The following is a 19,192-nucleotide window of genomic DNA, read 5'->3' on the forward strand; positions in this document are numbered from 1 at the left end:
TACTTACAATATGCTCAGACAATTAAAAATGACCACTGTAAAATAATTGCCCGGTTTACACTGTTCAACCACTTGATGTATCATGCCCTGACTTTACAGGTACGTGGGAGCGTTTAGTAAGTTGGGGAGCATGTCAGTCCTTCGGACTTTCAGGGTTCTGAGAGCTTTAAAAACCATTTCAGTAGTCCCAGGTAAGAAATCCTATTTGCTGAATATTTTCTGCTACTCACAACTGACTCTTTGCTCTGATCAAAATGTTGGCTTTTGCCTTTTCTTTTTTTCCTTTTTATTTTTCTGTGTCTTTCACTGATTGCAGACACAGCAATCTGTGTGGACACAAAGAGTGTCTCAGTTCAATTGGCCAAGCCAGAATAAATCAAGTGTTAGAAACAATCTTGTATTTAATTTATTTTCATTATGCTTATAAAGATTTTGTCAACACTTTAAAATGTCAGTTCTACAAAATGCTCTTATAGCTGGTCTATGTGTTATGGTTCAACGTAAACATCTCTGGTGACTGAATGGACCTAACTATTAATTATCTTCAATCACCTCTGAGAAAACAGTTTCCTTTTCACTTTTCCCTTAAAGTCAGTGGATTCTTTCTTATGATGAAATATAAATTAAGAACCAATGGGTTGCCTCCCTCTTCTCTTTCTGGCCTTTTTGATAGTATTCGTAATTGTTTCCAGTTTATTCACAGATTACCAGTGTTGAAAATTTCATTTGAATTATGCATATTACTTTTTTATTGGATAAGAAAATCTAGACTATCTCTGGTTCCTGATCCTTGCTTAAATAATTCACAGGGATTAAAGGAACATCTGGAAATTGTAGGGTCAATCAAATGAGGAAAAATAATATTTTGCTCATATTAATCGCTCTCTCATACAAACTATACATGCATCACGAGTGTATTTGCCACATGTTATCCAGGAATGTTGGCACTTCGGTTATTACAGATTGTTTAACTGTAATCGAGTATGACATATGAATCTCAGCATCATACGTGTATTTGCCACGTATTATCCAGTACTTGTGGCACTTTGATTATTACACATTGTTTAATCTAATCAAGTAAGATATCTGAATCTCAGTTTTTCATCCCGTTTTCCCTTTGTATATTGTCTCCCTAGGACTCAAGATCATCGTAGGGGCACTTATCCAGTCTGTTAAGAAACTTGCCAATGTGATGATCCTGACTGTTTTCTGCCTGAGTGTCTTTGCCCTCATAGGCCTCCAGCTTTTTAAGGGCAATCTAAGAAATAAGTGTGTTACAAACTCTACAGAGCACAATATAATACCATATCTCCTTAACAAAACATGGGAATCCTATGAAGCATTTTCTAATGATACAGGTAATTTTTCACCTTAATTCATTTTTAGGTGATAGTATAGACACCTATGCCTGCATGTATAACCACTGCTGTAAGTGATATTGATGTTTTGATGATTAATATTTTGAGGAGTTGCTACCTGATAATAGCCTTCAGATTGCCAGAGCAGCTTACAGACATCCAGGAATGCACCCCTTCCCTTCACTATAGGAAATAGCACTCCCAAATTTTCCAGTAACATCCAGCTCTGTTTCCCAGAATGATATGACAGTAACTGAAATCCACATTAGCTCATTCTCTGCTGTAATTCCCCAAGTCCACCTTTTACTACATGCTGAAGAGTCCTTACATGTTCGTTTTACTGCCCAGTGAATTACTCTTCCAAACATCTTCACTTTGCTGCCCAGTGAACTGCTCTCTGGCTTGAAACAAAGGAATTTGTTTAGAAGTCAAAGTTACTTTCTTCTTCATATCATGTGTATCTTATTTTATGTCTTATATAAGATATATACAATATACATCTTCCATGTATATGTCTTGACTGAGGCTGGTGATGGAAGCATAGAGCAGAGATCTGAAAATGCACCAAAGCATTCTCAGAGAAACAGCAATTATAAGATGCAATTCAGGAAGGAAAAGCCTTGTGCTAAAGGAGAAGCATCAATATACATGAAAAAATACACTCAAATGTCTGCGCCAGAAAAAAACCCCAAGCTTCATCGCTGAAGACAATCCCCAGCAGCGAGCTCAGACACAGCAGTGGTTATATAGGGAGAAAAGCATTCTCCAAGGGGAAGTGCTGAAATACATAAAAATGCCACACAGGGTTGCTGTTCGTATACACTCTGCGTGGAAGATTTGTGCAGACAGGATTCCTTCATTAACTTCATGTTACAGGGGAAGAAAGTCTTTGTATAAAATATTTTTGAAGAAAAAATTTTGCAAGAAACTCCTGTACCTACAGAAAACCCCACACATAAGAACAAAGTCATTTACATATATAGAATGTTGTAAAAATCATAATTGAAACTTTGGCTAAAAATAATAATTTTCTGTGCTGAAGAAACAGGAAACAAAAATCTACTTTTTTTTTTTTTTTTTTTTAAATGAAGAAAATTACAGCTGTATAAAGGCAATGGCCTGGAGAAAGCAGGGCTCAAGAAACTGAAAGTCTATGTTGCTTCACAAGCTTTCTCTTGTTCACATCTTATGCCATACATCTTGTGTGCAGGGTGATTTGCAATGATGGTAGAAGGAATAGGAGGGCCCAGACAGGTTTAATGAAAGCTAGATGAGTTTCCTACAGGATTAGGACTTATAGCACTGTAATTCCACTTTCCTATTAAATGATCTTTTGGTATACCTTTTTATGGGCTGCTTTGGTCCTGATTTTGTGGGAAGTTCCCACCTCCAACATGGAGAACTGTATGTTATTATGACTCTCTAAATCTCAGTCACTGAACCTTCTTGCAAAGACTTTTTGTCAGCTGGCAGTAGCAGAGCTGAACAAAATTTGGGTGGAAAGTAGCCCAGATAGTGACTCATTCCTTTCTGGTGTATTTATGTGGCATGATACAGCTGATACTAAAGATTCCCGTTGGCTCTGAATCGTGCTGACACACCTGATGAGCACAGCTGAGGTTTGAGAAGCACCAGGAAGACATGAAACCTCCTTTGGAATAATAAACCCAAATCTTCATGGGGCTAATTAGGCATTAGCACTAAAGCTGTTACTTTCCGTCTTTGGCATCAAAGTAACTAATGCCAAGAGAATTAGGGGAAGAGGTCAAAAAGGGCACAGCTCCAGCATCCTAGTGGAGAAACCTGTATTTCTCATCTAAGCAGGGTTAGGACCTGCCATTTGGCTCAGCAGAGCAGTGCCACACCACGGTGTATACCCACACAGCCAAATACTCGATCTCCCTCCTCAAAACAGGGTGGGTTTTTTTATTGCTCATTGGAAACAGAGCTGGTCTATGCTACCCTAAAAGATATTTGTAAGCTGTCCTGGAGAGGGTTAATTGCTACAGGCCAAAAGTGTGCTAAAGTTTGTGTTAGAGATTACCAAACCTGTAGGGACTGTGCTTGAGCCTGTGCCCTCCAGCTCTTCATTTCCTTTATACAGATATGGCCAAAGTGATAATGTTTTTAAAAATTCTGTTTTAAGGAGTGCCTTCAGTCTCAAACATGTGCATACACACATGCATGTTTACAGAAGAGGACAGGGTGTCTTGCAATCTGGTGCAGCTACTGTGAGCATGGGAAACCTGTCTGTGTGTGTGCACGTACACTTACGGGTCACTGATTACTCATTGCTACTCATATTAAACGATAGAGGATTCAAGCTAGAAAGTGCTTTGTTTTAATTTTTTCCTCCCCCTTTTTTATAGCATACTTTGCTAAGAAAGAGGGCACCTCAGATATTTTGCTATGTGGTTCTGGTGCTGGGTAAGTGCACTTAAGAATATTTCTTCTTTGGAAGTTTCTCTGCATCAGTGCTTTTAAATTTGCTCGGTTGTACGAGACAAAAGCAGAAATTCCAGGCTTTCCTTGAGTACAGAAACAGGAACACAACAAAATATAGTAAATGGTCAGATAGTTCAATACTTGTAGGGAATGAAGCATGAACCTGCAGCTGGCTTATTCACGTCTAAATTCCTCTGAGCCTTTCCAGAAGAGCTGTCTTTCTCTTCCCCAGAGGTACAGGAGAGAACTGAAAACATAAAAGATCTCAGGTACAGCACAGGACAAACATGCTCCTCTGTGAAGGCTCACGCGTGTTAAACTGGAAAAACAAAAGATGGATTTTGGAGGGTGGATTTGGGCAAGGAGGGAGATGTGGCTGCTTGGGGCAGGGGATGAGGACTGGTGATGAGGGACTTGTCCTGGGTAGGTGGTCTGCTCCAGCCTGTCTTCTTCCTTTGCTGTTGGGTTGTGGGTGCTGTTTTTTTTATCCCACTTTCCGTAGCAAATACTACCTGGAGTAGAAAACTGGTTTGGAATCTAATGAAATTCAGAGCTGCATAATAATCAGAACTCTCACATAAGCTGAAGTTTTCCTTGAAATTTGCACAGTTAAAAGAGCTCCACTTTTTGTTATCACTTCTAGGACCTGCCCTCCAAACTATACATGCTTGAAAATTGGGCCAAATCCTGATTACGGTTTCACTAGTTTTGATACGTTTGGCTGGGCTTTTCTTTCCTTGTTCCGCCTGATGACCCAGGACTACTGGGAGCGTCTGTACCAGCAGGTACCAGCTTTCTGCATCGTTCAGAACTGGCCTTCTAGGGAGAGCAATAGCCGAAGCAGAAAAAATGTAGAGAGGACAAGAAACCTCAAATTAAAGCAATAGCTGCAATTCAGCAAGCCTGCATCCTCCCTTCTCCCATCCCACATTTCCTAGGATGACTCCTAGGAAAGGGATGCTGAAGTGCAACAGACCTGCCACTCTGCTGGTTTAGGGACTTAAAAAAAAAATATGAAAAGGGTCCTGTATTGTACCTCAAAAATATAACGATGCCTAATCAGTCATCCTCATGGGATATACAATCAGTGATTCACAGATGATAGTATAGGAAGAGGGAGAAAGACAGGGAAGAAGGGTGAAGGAAGGTACATTTCCCTTTAAGCTTCCTAAAGCATTGTGTCTAGGAATCTGACTGCTTCTAAAGAATTTCAGAGACACATTGAAAGCCTGTTTGGTATTTATTATGGTGATTTTTATCTGTGGGGTGTGTTGCTTACAGACCCTCAGAGCTTCTGGGAAGGTGTATATATTCTTCTTCATGCTGGTCATCTTTCTGGGCTCATTTTATCTAGTCAACTTGATTTTGGCTGTAGTAACAATGGCATATGAAGACCAGAACAAGGCCACCATTGCTGAAACGGAGGCAAAGGAAAGGAAATTTCGGGAAGCCATGGAGTTATTACAGAAGGAGCAGGAGGTATGTAAATTATTTTCTTGAAAGCATTAGTCTCAGTGTTCTGTCGCCTGTCACATAAGAAAGACCATCACTCCTTGTGTGCAGCTATATATAGGAGAATCATAGAATCACAGAAGCATTTAGGTTGGAAAAGACCTTTGAGATCAAGTCAAACCATTAACCCAGGACTGCCAATTCCATCACTAAACATGTTGCTAAACACTGCATCTATGTGGCTTTTAAACACCTCCATGGATGGTTATTCCATTACTTCCCTGGGCAGCCTGTGCCAATGCTTGACCACCCTTTCAGTGAAGACATTTTTCCAAATATCTAATGCAGACCCCGCCTGCCATAACCTGAGGCTGTTTCCTCTTGTCCTGTCACTTCTTTTCTGGGAGAAGAGACCAACCCCCACCTGTCTACAACCTCCTTTCAGTTAGTTGTAGAGTAATCGTAGTAGTCACTCACAGGAACAGGAGAAAGTGACAACTTGATTCCCAGTGATTCCTAGAGCTACAGCACCAATTCCTTGTTTGGTTGTGTATTGTTCCTGTGAAACAATGACTTTTGTTGTGGATAATGAGCATTAAAGGCTTCTGTTACTGTAAAAAAAATAGTGTTTTAAAATCTGGAAAATGTAAAATTCCATCCGCTAGCAGCTTCCAAAAGAGAATGTAGTTGTTTTTTTTAATTATTATTAATTTTTCTTCTATTTTATCATTGCAGGCTGCTGACCAGAGAAATATGCAGTAATTCTGGTGATCAACTGCATTAACATCTGAGCCAAAACATATCGTAGTTCAGCTAAAAGTCTCTTGTTAATTTAAATGGCTTAGAAGCTTCTGGAACAAAATACTCCTGTGTTTTGAAAACATTGTCCTAAATTCAGTGCAGGAAGGAAAGTCAGCCACAGTGTAAATACATTCCCAAGGATGCCCAATGAAAAAAAGAGAATTTTAATACTGTTTGAGCATTTATTTGGGGAAAAAGATATATCCTACAGCATTATTTTCAAACTGAGTATTTTTATAGTAAGCAAATCTGCCATTTGGAGGAAAAGGAGTTATAATGTGATTATTTTTCCCCTGGCAGGCCCGATACATGCGATCATGTAACATACTGCAAATAGAAAATTGTTCAGTGCTCCATATGTTGGGGAAATTCTCTCCTCTTTCTTTTAGTGTTATCACACATTGGAAGATTTTTAATGAGTCTTGTGAAACAGAAATTGTTAAGAGGAAATAACACAGAGCACAGAAGTGTTTTCTTTCTGCTTATATTCAAAGTACCAGCAAAAACAGAGTCCATGCTTTTGTTTTAATTTCAGTCATTGGCTATTAAAGGAATTGATATCCTGTCGGTTAGCTCCTTTGGAGCCTCTTCTCTGTCTACCAAAGAAATGAAAGAAAGAAGCAACAGGAAAAAGAGAAATAAGTCCTTGGGGATAGAAGACGATGAAGAAGAAGAAGTCCCCAAGTCACAGCCCACAGACAGTCAACGAAAGTTGGTAATCTATTGTCTGAATCTGAAATCCTTACAGCTTTTCCAATTTTAATACTAAAATAATTTGCTTGAAAGCACACACCAAATCCTATTACAAACACTGATCACTCTCAAGTCTTTAAAATAAACAACCTTTTAGGATGAGGAAGAATTATATGTAAAAATTAATTTGAAAAGGAAATATTATAAACGAAGGATGGAAGGAAAGTTTTAACAGTTAAACTACATTTTCTGTGACACTGAGAAATAGAATAAAGTGAATTACTATCAGATTTAACTATTTACACCTGATTCTCTGTTAAAAATGTCTTACTTAAAATATAAATATATATATATTATACATATATATATAAATATATATAAAGCTTAGCACAAAACCAGCTGCTACAGCTGCTAGGATTTTATTATCTGCCTTTTAAAATCTAGGTGTAAACCTTCCTGAAAAATCTAAATCAAGTAAGAGTTTTGGACTTGAGGTGTTCGATAGGAGATGTTATAAAACTCCATAAACAGTCATTGCTTCCTAAAATTTTCTCTACCATATTATACCATTCTCTCTTTATTCCTTTTCCTGGGATTTTAGTCTTTCCGTGACCTGGTGTACAGTCCCAACGCAAATCAGGCGAAATGCAGACCTAGCCATGGGAGCGTGTTCAATTTCCAAATACCTGCTTTAGAAGTAGATTCCAGAATGGATTTGGGTGATGAGGAAACCCACAGTGCTGGGGAACACGAAGCCCAGTGTCGGTCACTGCCAGTCACGCAGATGGGAAGACGCTCCAGCGTGCAAAGTCAACTGAGCCACGGCTCGCACCCCGCTACCCCCAGCTGCCTGCAGAGCGGCAGGTGGGCTAACACGGAGGACTGCAATGGGGTGATTGCGGTGATGGGAGGAGGGAGCAGCAGGGTGCACAGTCTAGAGCCCGTGTCTTCTGAAGGAGTAATGCTACCGCCTGTAATGGAAGACCCAGGAAAGGGGGATCTGGTAAGGAAGATATTTTTTTAAATACATACTTCTTCATGGTTTCTCTGTAAGTGGCAGGTTCTTCTTAAGAGTTTCAGTGTAGTGGCAAACAGTGGTGTGAAATGAAGTATAGTGAGGTGGGGAGTTCATAAGTTGTCACTAGAGATTGTTTTTTAATACTCTGATGTGTTCCTGAAAGCTAGACTTCAGCATTCCTGTTATAAACCCTATTTTTCTGCTTTTCACGAGTTTTACTAGCATAGTTTTGAAGGTTCCTAGTGTTGGAATTAGAAATTATCAGAGAGCCTTTTTATCCTACACCCTGGTCCAAGGAGGATATTTTGAGCAGTACCTGCCATTTCTTTCTCCTTCGCAGCACCTTTAGCATCAGGCAGAGCCTTTGTCTGTAAGTTCCCCAAATGGGTAGAGATGCTTTTCTGCCAGTTTATCCCTCACCTCTCCCCTTTTCCATTAGTCTCTGGAATATTTCCTAGGCTTATTTCCCCTCGCACACTTATTTCCAAGGTTTGTGCTTGCCCTGTTGCCGTTATGCGCTTGCAGGATCCATTTACCGCAACATTATTGCTGAAGAGTAGGACCCTCATTCTCAGCATCTATTACATCTTGTAAAAAGGTACATTTATTTGGCTGCGTGTCATTGTTCCTATTAACTTTCGCAGTTACCCATCATCACATCCTACTTCATTTTATTCCCGTGGTATCTCCCTAATCATGTTTACTTCTTTAAGCAGCCAGCTGTAAATGATGAGAGCGGCATGATGCATTTGCCTCCTCATCTGTCAGTGGAGTACTTTAACGAGGCACTTCAGAGACAAAGGGCAGCAAGTGCAGTCAGCATCATTACCAGTGTCTTGGAGGGTAAGTGGTTCCTCATTATGCTTATTTCAGTCCTGAGGTAATGCTACCATGAAAGACCAAAATGTTAATACATTTCTTAAAAGTTAACAGAGGTTTGTAGGTGTGTAGCTAGGATTTCATTGTTAATGTGGCTCTTTCTTAAAAAAAAAAAAAAAAAAGAAAAGTCTTATCACACGGTCTTTAGGCACTGGAATGCATTCTTTGCCTATTGTAAGATCTTGTTTTGTAGGGAGCTGGTGGAAGGCATCTCTGTAGCAGCTGAGGTGCAGGACTGGGATGCTGTTTTCTCATCCTGACCCTGTGGCTTGAGATATGTCACTGGCAGAAGCATAGGCATGCAGAATCCAGCAACAAGATCACACAAGCAAAGCCAGTTGTGACAATTCCTAGTCTCCGAGTACTTAACCTCACTATTTTATTCCTTTAATTTACCTTTCCATGTGAATTTTTTTAGAGGGTGTTTTATTGCTGACAGTTATTTTGATAACTGATAGTTTTGTTGCAGATCTTGCTGAAGAATTTCTGCCTAAGTTGTTCAGGATGAGGAAAGCCTGTTTCGTTTTGTTTTGTCCCTGTTGAAGAGCTTTACCACCAGTTCTTGGGCCACAAGTATGGGATTTAGCATCAGGGTACCATTGTGGCAGGGAGGTCCCTTTTCTCAAATATATATATTAAAAAAAATAATAAAAATTCTTGGGTGGATCACAATTGCAACACATCGAGTGGAGCCTCACTTTGCGGTGTAATTCACCTAAGACCTGAGTTGGTTGCACATCTTCAGCTGTGAACTGGGATGGAACAGGACTCATAGCTGTAAGTGGCTGTGGATTAACCTGAAAACAGGCATCGGAATGGGGAGCAGAAGGGGTATTTGCTGGGACCTGAGCACCAGTTCTGCTGGATCCACGCTGGATACGTAAAGAAGAAGCAATTTGATCTAAAAGAACCGAAGACAAGAGCTAAACCTGGAGTGGAGCGGAGCAGAGGTGATCCCACTGGAATAAGTAGTGTAGGTTGGAATCTGAGGCTTGAGCCTGGAGGAGGAGAAATGAAAACTAAACAATGGGAAGAAATAAGAACAGGTCCAACTATGAAAAGGATGTGAGTCAAATCCAGCTCATTTATCTCTGAAAATATCTCAGGTCCTGAAAACTAGATTACTAATGATTCCTACTGCACTTGTATTTAGCTGTAAGTAAGGTCCAGTTTGTCAATTAATTTGCACAGGATTTCAGCAGGATCAAGAGTATTTTGGAGGACTCATTAATACCGATGTTGAAGAACGAGAAGCTATGAAATTTATATTTGACCAAAAGAATGTAAATGACAAAAAGCCAGAACAGCTTCTATCCCATGTTTTACTTACAGAAAACGGAGAGGTGTGGCAACTTGCAGCAGCTGGGAAACGATAGGCATGGCCTTTCCTAGGGCCACATTTCAGGCACCTGAAATTGGATTTGCCTCACCTACAATCAGAATTCCCGTGGCTCTCTTGAGACTCACAGGAGACAACAAAGATGTTGGGTGTGATGCAGCCAGTGTCCCAGACATCTCCATAAGGATAAGGTGAAAAGCACCTTAGATGTTATATTGGCCTACAAGAGAGTGAGAAGCTGCGGCGTGGCCTCTGTATTATAAATATCTGCATTTAGTTAGGTGACTGTAGTACACGGCTGAGTCTAGGGGAAATAAAACCTGATCCAAAGGCTTTTGAAGTAAATTCACATGAATGTGTTTTGAATCCAGTTTTCTCTGAATTTTGTCTTTGTGTCTATTAGCTGATGTAGGGACTCCGTGAACGGTAGAAAGTGCAGGGAAGCCTTGGGGCTTTGTGTGAGATGTTTCCATTTTCTTTGGTCTTTTGAATACCTGAAGTTGTTATTTCACCTTCTTGCTCAGTGATAACCACCTAATTATAGTGGGATTTTCTTTTGCATTTAGAACTTGAAGAATCTCAGCGGAGATGTCCACCATGCCTGAATGATTTTGCTTTAAAGTATCTAATTTGGGACTGTTGTCCGCTTTGGTTGAGAATCAAGAAAAAAGTGGCTGCTTTCATAAAGGATCCTTTTATTGATCTCACTATCACTGTTTGCATTGTGATGAACACTTTGTTCATGGCGCTGGAGCACAACAATATGTCAGATAATTTTAAATCGATGCTTAATGTAGGCAACTTGGTAAGCAAATTCTCAGCTATGTGACATTTTATACCAAGAATTGATTGATGGATGTTTTCACTTGAGACATAAATAACAACTGTAAAACTTAAAGATTAGTATACTCTGCACTTGTAAGCTCTAAATCCTGAATATGGACAAGTCCCAGATTTTATTGATAGGCTTCTAACACATTCCTGAGAAGGCAGAAACCAATCTTCTCATTTCAATTGAAAGTGCATTAAAAGTTCATAAAAATGGGGTTTGTTGACCTGTCCCTGAGTTTTATTTGTGGGAACATGATCTAAAGATAAGATAAACCCATGGCTACTATTAGGCTGATACTACTGTTTCTTTGTCACAGGTTTTTACAGGAATCTTCACTGCAGAAATGATCTTAAAAATCATCGCTCTAGATCCCTATCATTATTTTCAGCAGCCCTGGAATATTTTTGACAGTATAATTGTCACACTGAGTTTAATTGAACTGAGTTTACCCAAACACAGAGGCAAGAAAGAAAGGCGAAAAGGAGGAACCCTGTCAGTTTTACGATCCTTCAGGCTGGTAATGGCTCATGCTTACTCAGTTGTATAAAACTTCATGTTGTGAATATAATAGAGAATACTTCTATTGTTTGTGGTTGGGATGCAGGAAATTTTTTTTTAATATATATTTTTTTCCCCTCATCTTGGCACTAGGAATAGGAAATACACTCTTAAATTCCTTGTGACTACATATGGAGTTTAATGGCATATGTATTTCTTTTGAATGTACTAAGAAATATTCAGAGGAAAAAATATTCCAGAGTAGACATGTTATGAAGCTGGTGCCAAAGATTAAAAAGTAACACAGGAAACAGGAGAAAAAGTGTCAGAGTGCAAATACAGAAAAAACCCAATACTTAGAAGACATGAAATGACATTTAGGTATTCATATAGTATACTGTGGACTGATTTAGATTTCTTTACTAAAAGATAGACTCCTTTTATAGTAATATAGCAGCTGATCTCCCAGCTTTGGTCCTTTGCGTTACATGTAAGTTACATACCATAATCTACATCAAGTGCGTTGTACAGATACCCACCTGTGGGGACCAAACGCTTACCAGGACCTTAAGCTGCCCTGGCTCTTGATGAGGTGGTTAATTTAGGTTTGCAATGCTGACCAGTCGAAAAAAAGAGAATTATTATCTACAAATATTCTTTAAAAAGTATTAGGGTCACTGTGGCACAAATATTACATTGCTGGAATAGTTCAGAATATCTAAAATGTTTTTTGCAGGATCTGAATGGTGCAAAGATGGGTTATCTCTACTGATGTCTAACACTATGTTTTATGTTGCTACACAGCTGAGGGTCTTCAAACTGGCAAAGTCCTGGCCAACTTTAAACACTCTAATTAAAATAATTGGTAACTCCCTGGGAGCACTGAGTAACCTGACCCTCGTCCTGGCAATCATCGTTTTCATTTTTGCTATAGTAGGGGTGCAACTTTTTGGGAGAAGCTATGGGGAGAACAGCCTTAAAATACACAAAGATGGCAAGCCACGCTGGCACATGATGGACTTTTTCCACTCATTCCTCGTCATTTTCCGAATTCTGTGTGGAGAATGGATCGAGACCATGTGGGACTGCATGGTGGTTGCTGAACAGCCACTGTGCCTGCTTGTTTTTCTGCTGGTCATGGTGATAGGAAATTTAGTGGTGAGTTTTCCAGTGTTTTCTACTCTTTGTCCTGTCCATGTTAGAATCTACTTAATTGCCATTTTGTCAACAGAAGGTAGTTTCCCTAAACACAGGTGGAGAAGTTACCTGTGTGTGTTACAGTCAGCAAAAGCCTCTTCTGCCTCTCCCTTTGAGCTGCTGTCCATATTTTTTCATTTTGTGTGCTTTTCACACAGCATCACTTGACCTTTTCATGTGGCAATGTGACAAGGAATATCTTTGCAGTAAATATGATACAGGAAACTATGTTTCTTCACATCTAGGGATTTGGATATAAATAATCAGTAAGGCTTATGGCTTACCTGCTGGAATTAATGGAGCTAAGTGCTTAAGTGCCTGTGGAAATCAATGTTTTTAAATTATTTTTTTTTTGTTAAGATCTTGTGCAAGTATTGAATTCTTCATCAGCAAATGGCATAATCTACACTCCTACCACTGAAATCAGGATTTTCTTTAATCACCTCTAAGGACATTTACACCCAAGCGCTAGATGCTGCTGTGGTGTACCCTACACAGCCTCGCACACCCGTGCTGGGGTGGAAGGGACTGATTGCCTTCCTGGTCCTGTTCTGTGATTTCTTAATGCCCAAATAGTAAAATTTCTTTTTTTCTTTACTAGCTTTGTTTCTCATGCCATTCTTAGTATCATTCATATACCAATCTTCCTGTAACTTGAGAAACTGCTGAAGAGAATTAATTTTAGGCAGCCCTTTATGGGAAATATCTGTTCTGTGGCTGAATCCCAAGTCCTCGGGTTTAAAGTCCCATCTGTTCTACACCACAATGATTGATTTCAGCATGAAATGTTGTGAGTGGTACTCATATCATAGAACGTTAACTGTCAAACAATTAAGTGTTTAGCCTATGCTCCTTGTCTAGGCTTTATTAGCAAAGGAAATAGAGAGGTATCGGAGAGTGAGATCTATTCCAGCCTAAGGTCAATACCTAAGACAGATGGGATGAATTGGCCTCCAGAGGACTAATGCTCTCCACTGCCTGTGGTCCCTGGATGACTCGGGGGTGCTATCTGCCCAGTTCTGACACAATAAAAATTAAGATACCTGGATCCCAAACTGAAGCACTAGGAAAAAAATTAAATTTTCCCTTAAAAAAACCCAAACAACAAAAACAAGAAAAAAAAGGGGGGGGGGGGGGGCGGGGGGGAGAAGAAAGTGAGGTTTATAAATTCTTCTGTTTAAATGTACTCAAAAGCAGGGAGGAAACTTCTCTTTGAACTTCTCTTGATTTTGATTTTTGTGACAGTGTTGCAGCTTTGATGGAATTGCTGGGCCTGAATCTGATCACACAGGATTTTGGAAGTAGATCTGCAGAGGCCTGATTTAATTCCATTTGGAAGTAGGAAGAGACATTATTACACGGACAACCCATAACCATGATCTTGGTTACTATTATAAACAATAGGAAATTATTTCGGCCAAATAATGCATTTGGCATGCACAGATCTGGTTTAGCTACTGTTGTAGGTAACTCTTTGGGGGCAGATTGAACTTTCTGAGGGAGACATTCACTTCATTGAGCACTGTGTCATCAGTCATAGTCCTCTCATTATTACCTTGTTTCGGTTTGCTCGGTAAGACTGAACGTTGAGAGCGTCTCTGCTCTCCAAAGTTAGAATTCAGATTCCTGAAGGTTGCTTTCTTAACTTTTACTTCTATTGTTATTCCAATAACTTTCAGGTTCTCAACCTTTTCATTGCGCTACTGCTGAATTCCTTCAGTACTGATTGTCTCCAGACAGCAGAGGATGACAGAGAGATGAACAATCTTCGGATTGCCTTTGCTCGGATCCACAAAGGATTTCAGTTTATGAAGAGCGTGACACGGGACACCTGCTGTGGAAAGCTGATGCGTGTAAAGAGAGCGCACAGGAAGAAAATCAAACTGCCTGCACAGAAGCCACTTGGTTTTAAGTGTGAAGAAAAGAAAAATTGTAAAGAGAATTACAATAATGAATGGGTTGAGAAATATGGGGACAAATGCTCAGGTCTTGAAGATTTTGTTACTGGTCCCGATGTATTTGTTTGTGTCCCTATTGCTGAGGCAGAGGATACGAGTGAGGGTTTTGAAGATGATGATAAACTGAGCACATTTACAGACACAGAATACAGCAAACAGGTAATTAATTTCTTTCTTTGTGTTGGAACAGTAGAATCATATCTATATATTGAGGGATGCATGCATGATAGAAGACTGTCTCTAGCAGAACAGGGTGGCATATGTTGATATGTTTCTAGAGAGCTGCCAAATTTTTAACTAGAACCAAAAGTATGAATGTTTAGAGCAAGGGTAAGTTATCACTTGGAGCCTTTCAAAATCAAGACTCTTTCATGGTCTTAAAAGAAAGACCAAAAATTGTTGGGCTCACTGCAGGAAATCCTAACTGACATGGTATGTTACACACAAGTAATTACATAGTCCATAGATTGTCCATAGCTAATTGTGGCAGTCCTTGGTGAACTTGGAAATTTTATGTAAAAATTTATGTCAATAATGCCAACTTTTGGCATTATTTACATAACAGACCAAAAATGTATGTTCTGCATAAAGAACATTATCATGGACTAATGACACAGATGTATAGCTCTGGCCCATTCTTTACATTGGCCCTTGCTGTGTGTAGTATGTAATAATGAGAAGAAGCTAGAAAGATTAAGTATGGAGTGGCCCTATTAAGGTCATGTTTCTTATGTGATAACATATATTATCCTACTTCTTTACGTTCTCTGAATTTTTCTGTTTTATTTGAACCCTAGGAGATTGATGTCCTGGTCTCAAGATTTCCCACCTTAAGTTTCCATCTTAATTCTTGTGCAAAAATTCTCACTTAACTTTTGACTTTGTCGACTATTCCTTGGTTTGCTATGTGCCCATTGGGGAAAACTTCTTTTTCTCTATCCTTAGGTAAAACCAGACACTCAAAATCATCACATCTTATGACTTCTGTCTGGACACTCCCACTTCAAATGAAATGCATGTCTTATCTGCCTTTCCCTTCCAACTTGTCTGCCCCCTAAAAAGGGAAAAGAAACCCCTTCTAATGCATGGATTATTTTCAGGATGAAAATCACCTGAGGCAAAGGGGAGAAAGAGGGAAGAATTCAGGCAGCTGGAGTAAAGGATCAGGATTTTCCTCTGAAGAGTTCAGTGTGCTTTACCTAGGAAAGGATAGGAAGGTTGAACCGTCAACACCGGAACAAAAAGAGGTAACTTTTTTTTTTTCTATGGCATTGACTTTTCAGTAGTGGTCAAGAATGGATGCGTTCCTGTTCAAGGATTTGCTGGAGTTCAGTGGCAGCAGCAGCTCTGCCTGGTTAACGATGGAGCCAGAATGCTGTGAGTGAAATCAAAGCCGCGCTAGGTTTCTAGGTATTGATTTTCAAGAAAAATGTATGTATAGGAAAGAGTGTTTAGAAATAGAAAAACTACAAAATCATTTGATTCAAATAAATAATTTATAAAATTCTCTCTGCTACTTTCTGTTTGTTGAAATCTGAGTCCACAAAAAAAAAAAAAAAAAAGAGAGGAGGAAGAAGGGGGAAAAAAAAAGGTGTTAAAAGAGAGAGATGCTTCCAAGTGGGAAATTCCAGCAAGTCTGCCTGTGTCCAAAGTATCTTAGTTTCAAGAAATGTAATACTTTAAATGAGTTTCTCACTATGACATTAAAGACAGTACTTGCTATTTAAAAATATTTTTGGAATAATTTTGAATAAAGAATGCTTTGAAGAAAGTAACAAATAGCAATATACTCGAACGAGCATAGGGTAAGTAATTTGTAACAAACTGCTTGCTCACCATACATTATATATGGTGTAATTGGATAGCAAAAAGCTTTGTAAGTGGAGAATATATGATATAATTCTAATTTCTACTCCATAAATGCAATCACTGGTGTTTGGTTCCTCACACAATAGTAGACATATTTATCTGGTTCTCCTGTTTGAATGCATCCTTCTATGATTTCATGTGTTTAATCCAATTCATGGTTTATCCTGCTTTGAGGACTACATATATATACATATATTTATAAGGAATTCAAAACCTCTCCAATTTACCGGCTTATTAGGCAGTTACATCTGGTTTGCATAGATAGATATCGTAATCGGATAGCTTTGGCCCCTGTTTGGATGGATCTATTGGTACTTCTAAGCTCATATACTTCTGAAATCACAGTTTGTTCCCTTACCAACGCTACTTGCAGTATTAGTACATAGCCAAGTTTTAATTTTGAGTTTTATTTGTTCATAGATTAATTTATTTGGAGCTGAATGTAGAAAGAATCAATACCTGATCTTATTTTGTTCGGTAGTTTGACAGTGTCAGTTCTTCTGAAGGCAGCACAGTGGATCTGACAAATCCTGAAGATCTTTTGAGGCAGATTCCAGAGTTTGCTGAAGACAGCAAGACTCCGGAAAAATGTTTTCCAGAAGGTAAGGCTCTCATAGTTTCACCACTATGGAGGGTCAAAATCTAACTTTTTTCTCTAGTGATGCTCAGCTAATAGGGGCAGATTATTTTCAGTTAACTTCGGTTATCTGGAAATTGGGTAAATAGTCCAAGTCATTGTCCCTCTCTAGTCAACAGAGAGATGTGACAGCTGAAAAATAACCCCCCTTCCTCTTAAAGCTAATTTCTAATATGCTGAAAAATAACGCCCCTTCCTCTTAAAGCTAATTCCAAGACTGGGACCCAGGCAGTGGCATAGACCCAATCCCCAAAAATGAGGCTATTATAGTGAAGTGAGATGAATTTCACTCTGTTGGAAAGAGTCCAAGTCACTTTTAGGTGTTTAACATAAGAGAAGGGGCTGTGTCAGGTCTCACCTGACAACGGCCACAGGAACAAGGCACTTGGCACATCAGATTTATTAATGCTTTGCAACAGGTTAGATGTTTATTTGCCAAATAGCATTTCATGAATGATCTCTTTAAAAAAACTAAGGAGTGAAGTAAGCAGAGAGAAGCTGCTAGGATGAAGCTGAATTTCTGTAGGGTGATAATCTGGGAATCCCTTTTCAAATCCTCATACAGCATCTATCTTTACAAGTTGTTATGGGATGTGTTCAGTGCTTTTACGAATTCTTCCTACCCTCACACCTGTAACAACGTGTCATTCTCATAAGATGCAAAGAAATAGCTCTTGACACTTTCCCCCAAATAACCATCACTACTGAAGGCCAGTGATAATTGCTGCACTCTCAGCTTTCCTCCTCCACCTTCCTCCTCCTCCCGTCCCAAAGGCAGAGCCTTTCTCTCATCACTGCCTTCCCATTCAGGCACTCCTGGAGATCTTATCTGATGAGAACACGATAAATCAAATCTGGCTGTAATTACTCCTGTCTCTTAATTGCCCTGTTCTACAGAGCCGGGGCCTTTCCCCACCCCCCCTCCCTGTTTGTGGGTTTTTTTCCTTCCTCCCCCCCCCCCCCCCCCCCCCCCCCCCTTGGGTCAATAAAACCTCTAATGCACAGTTTTATAACTGAATGAAAAACAGAGAAGCATGCAGAAATTATTTCAAGCTAGAAAGGTGTTGTACCTGAATGCAAAGTATTCTCTGTGGAGTAACAATATATGTTTTGCTATTGTTAAACACAATAAGTCCTGAAAGAGATCCACCATCTCTCTGATGTCTCCAGACAAGTAGGCAAATGCTGAATTAATAGTACAGATGTCAGATTTCTGAGCTACATTTTCTTTTCTAAACTACTTTATCAATGGCATTTTTGCCATTACAGCTGTTAGAAAAAAAGAAATATATATATATGTATGTATTTTTTTTCCTTTTTCTTTCTCTACTACAGAAAAGAAATGTGACATTTCTGGTTTTGTGGTCTGTAGTCCTAGGCTGGAGTGTGTCTGCTGTGGCCAAACCGTTAGAGAGCTCGACTGAAGGCACAGCAAAGCAAAAAAAAAAAAAAACAAAAAGAAAAACAAAAAAACACAGATAGTCCCTGTCTTATGCGAGTGCCATTCCTGCCTCATCTTGAGTCCCAGATCCACGTTACTGGGGAAACTGGGATTACTGAAAGAAAAATGATCAGAATTTTCCACAGATATGATAGAATATTTATATATATATATATGATACTATATAGAGTTATGTATATATGATACTAATATGTGTATAAGATATCATGTATATATATATATGACACATTCATATTTTTTTCCGTGCTTGGAAATGACAGAAACCTTCTAACTTACACTTTTTTTTGTCATAATGAAAACAGGAATTAGCATAGACCCCATACCAAGGAAAATGGTAGCCAAAGTGAGTTAATTCTTGGCAAAAATAATAATTAATCAAACCCAGGATTTTGTAACGAGGTGGTCGGGAAACATGAGGTGGCTCTGGCATCGTTGTCTGTTACAAGAAATAATGTGGTGAGCCTGAAAGGAGGGTCTCCCTTTATGGAACCAATGTGTCAGCTAGAATATGACATATTCTTTCAGGTTATATCATATATAATCAGCCACTCCACACATCCAGAAGCAAATAATTAAATGAATTGACCTTGCAAGGTAAGGTATAATGCTGCAATATTGAAGACAACTGTTTACCTTCTCTGTCTCCAAGCCTCGTTGTTCTGGGGTATCCTGTCACTGCTTTGCAAGCAGTGTGCAGAAACTGAGAAAGGCTTTTGTGACATGCTTCCCCTGGCCCCGAATTTTTGTGTGCACA

At 39.2% G+C, this 19,192-nt stretch overlaps 1 protein-coding gene across 1 annotated transcript in view; it reads left to right on the forward strand.

Moving 5' to 3' along the window:
• LOC308063769 (sodium channel protein type 5 subunit alpha-like) overlaps nucleotides 1-19,192 on the forward strand; it is a gene marked incomplete at its 5' end in the record, with an annotated part of 33,100 nt that overhangs the window by 810 nt on the left and 13,098 nt on the right. The window contains 16 exons of the mRNA XM_080387153.1: nucleotides 100-191; nucleotides 1,137-1,358; nucleotides 3,728-3,778; nucleotides 4,392-4,588; nucleotides 5,085-5,282; nucleotides 6,586-6,771; nucleotides 7,351-7,752; nucleotides 8,484-8,647; nucleotides 9,454-9,596; nucleotides 9,838-9,929; nucleotides 10,530-10,790; nucleotides 11,134-11,334; nucleotides 12,120-12,473; nucleotides 14,192-14,629; nucleotides 15,571-15,717; nucleotides 16,821-16,973. Of these exons, the coding sequence (XP_080243279.1) occupies nucleotides 100-191; nucleotides 1,137-1,358; nucleotides 3,728-3,778; nucleotides 4,392-4,588; nucleotides 5,085-5,282; nucleotides 6,586-6,771; nucleotides 7,351-7,752; nucleotides 8,484-8,647; nucleotides 9,454-9,596; nucleotides 9,838-9,929; nucleotides 10,530-10,790; nucleotides 11,134-11,334; nucleotides 12,120-12,473; nucleotides 14,192-14,629; nucleotides 15,571-15,717; nucleotides 16,821-16,973 (3,301 nt within the window). The remainder of the gene's footprint in view (nucleotides 1-99; nucleotides 192-1,136; nucleotides 1,359-3,727; nucleotides 3,779-4,391; nucleotides 4,589-5,084; nucleotides 5,283-6,585; nucleotides 6,772-7,350; nucleotides 7,753-8,483; nucleotides 8,648-9,453; nucleotides 9,597-9,837; nucleotides 9,930-10,529; nucleotides 10,791-11,133; nucleotides 11,335-12,119; nucleotides 12,474-14,191; nucleotides 14,630-15,570; nucleotides 15,718-16,820; nucleotides 16,974-19,192) is intronic.

This window comes from Falco punctatus, assembly GCF_963210335.1.
Source record: "Falco punctatus genome assembly, chromosome: 4".
NCBI classification, from domain to species: domain Eukaryota; kingdom Metazoa; phylum Chordata; class Aves; order Falconiformes; family Falconidae; genus Falco; species Falco punctatus.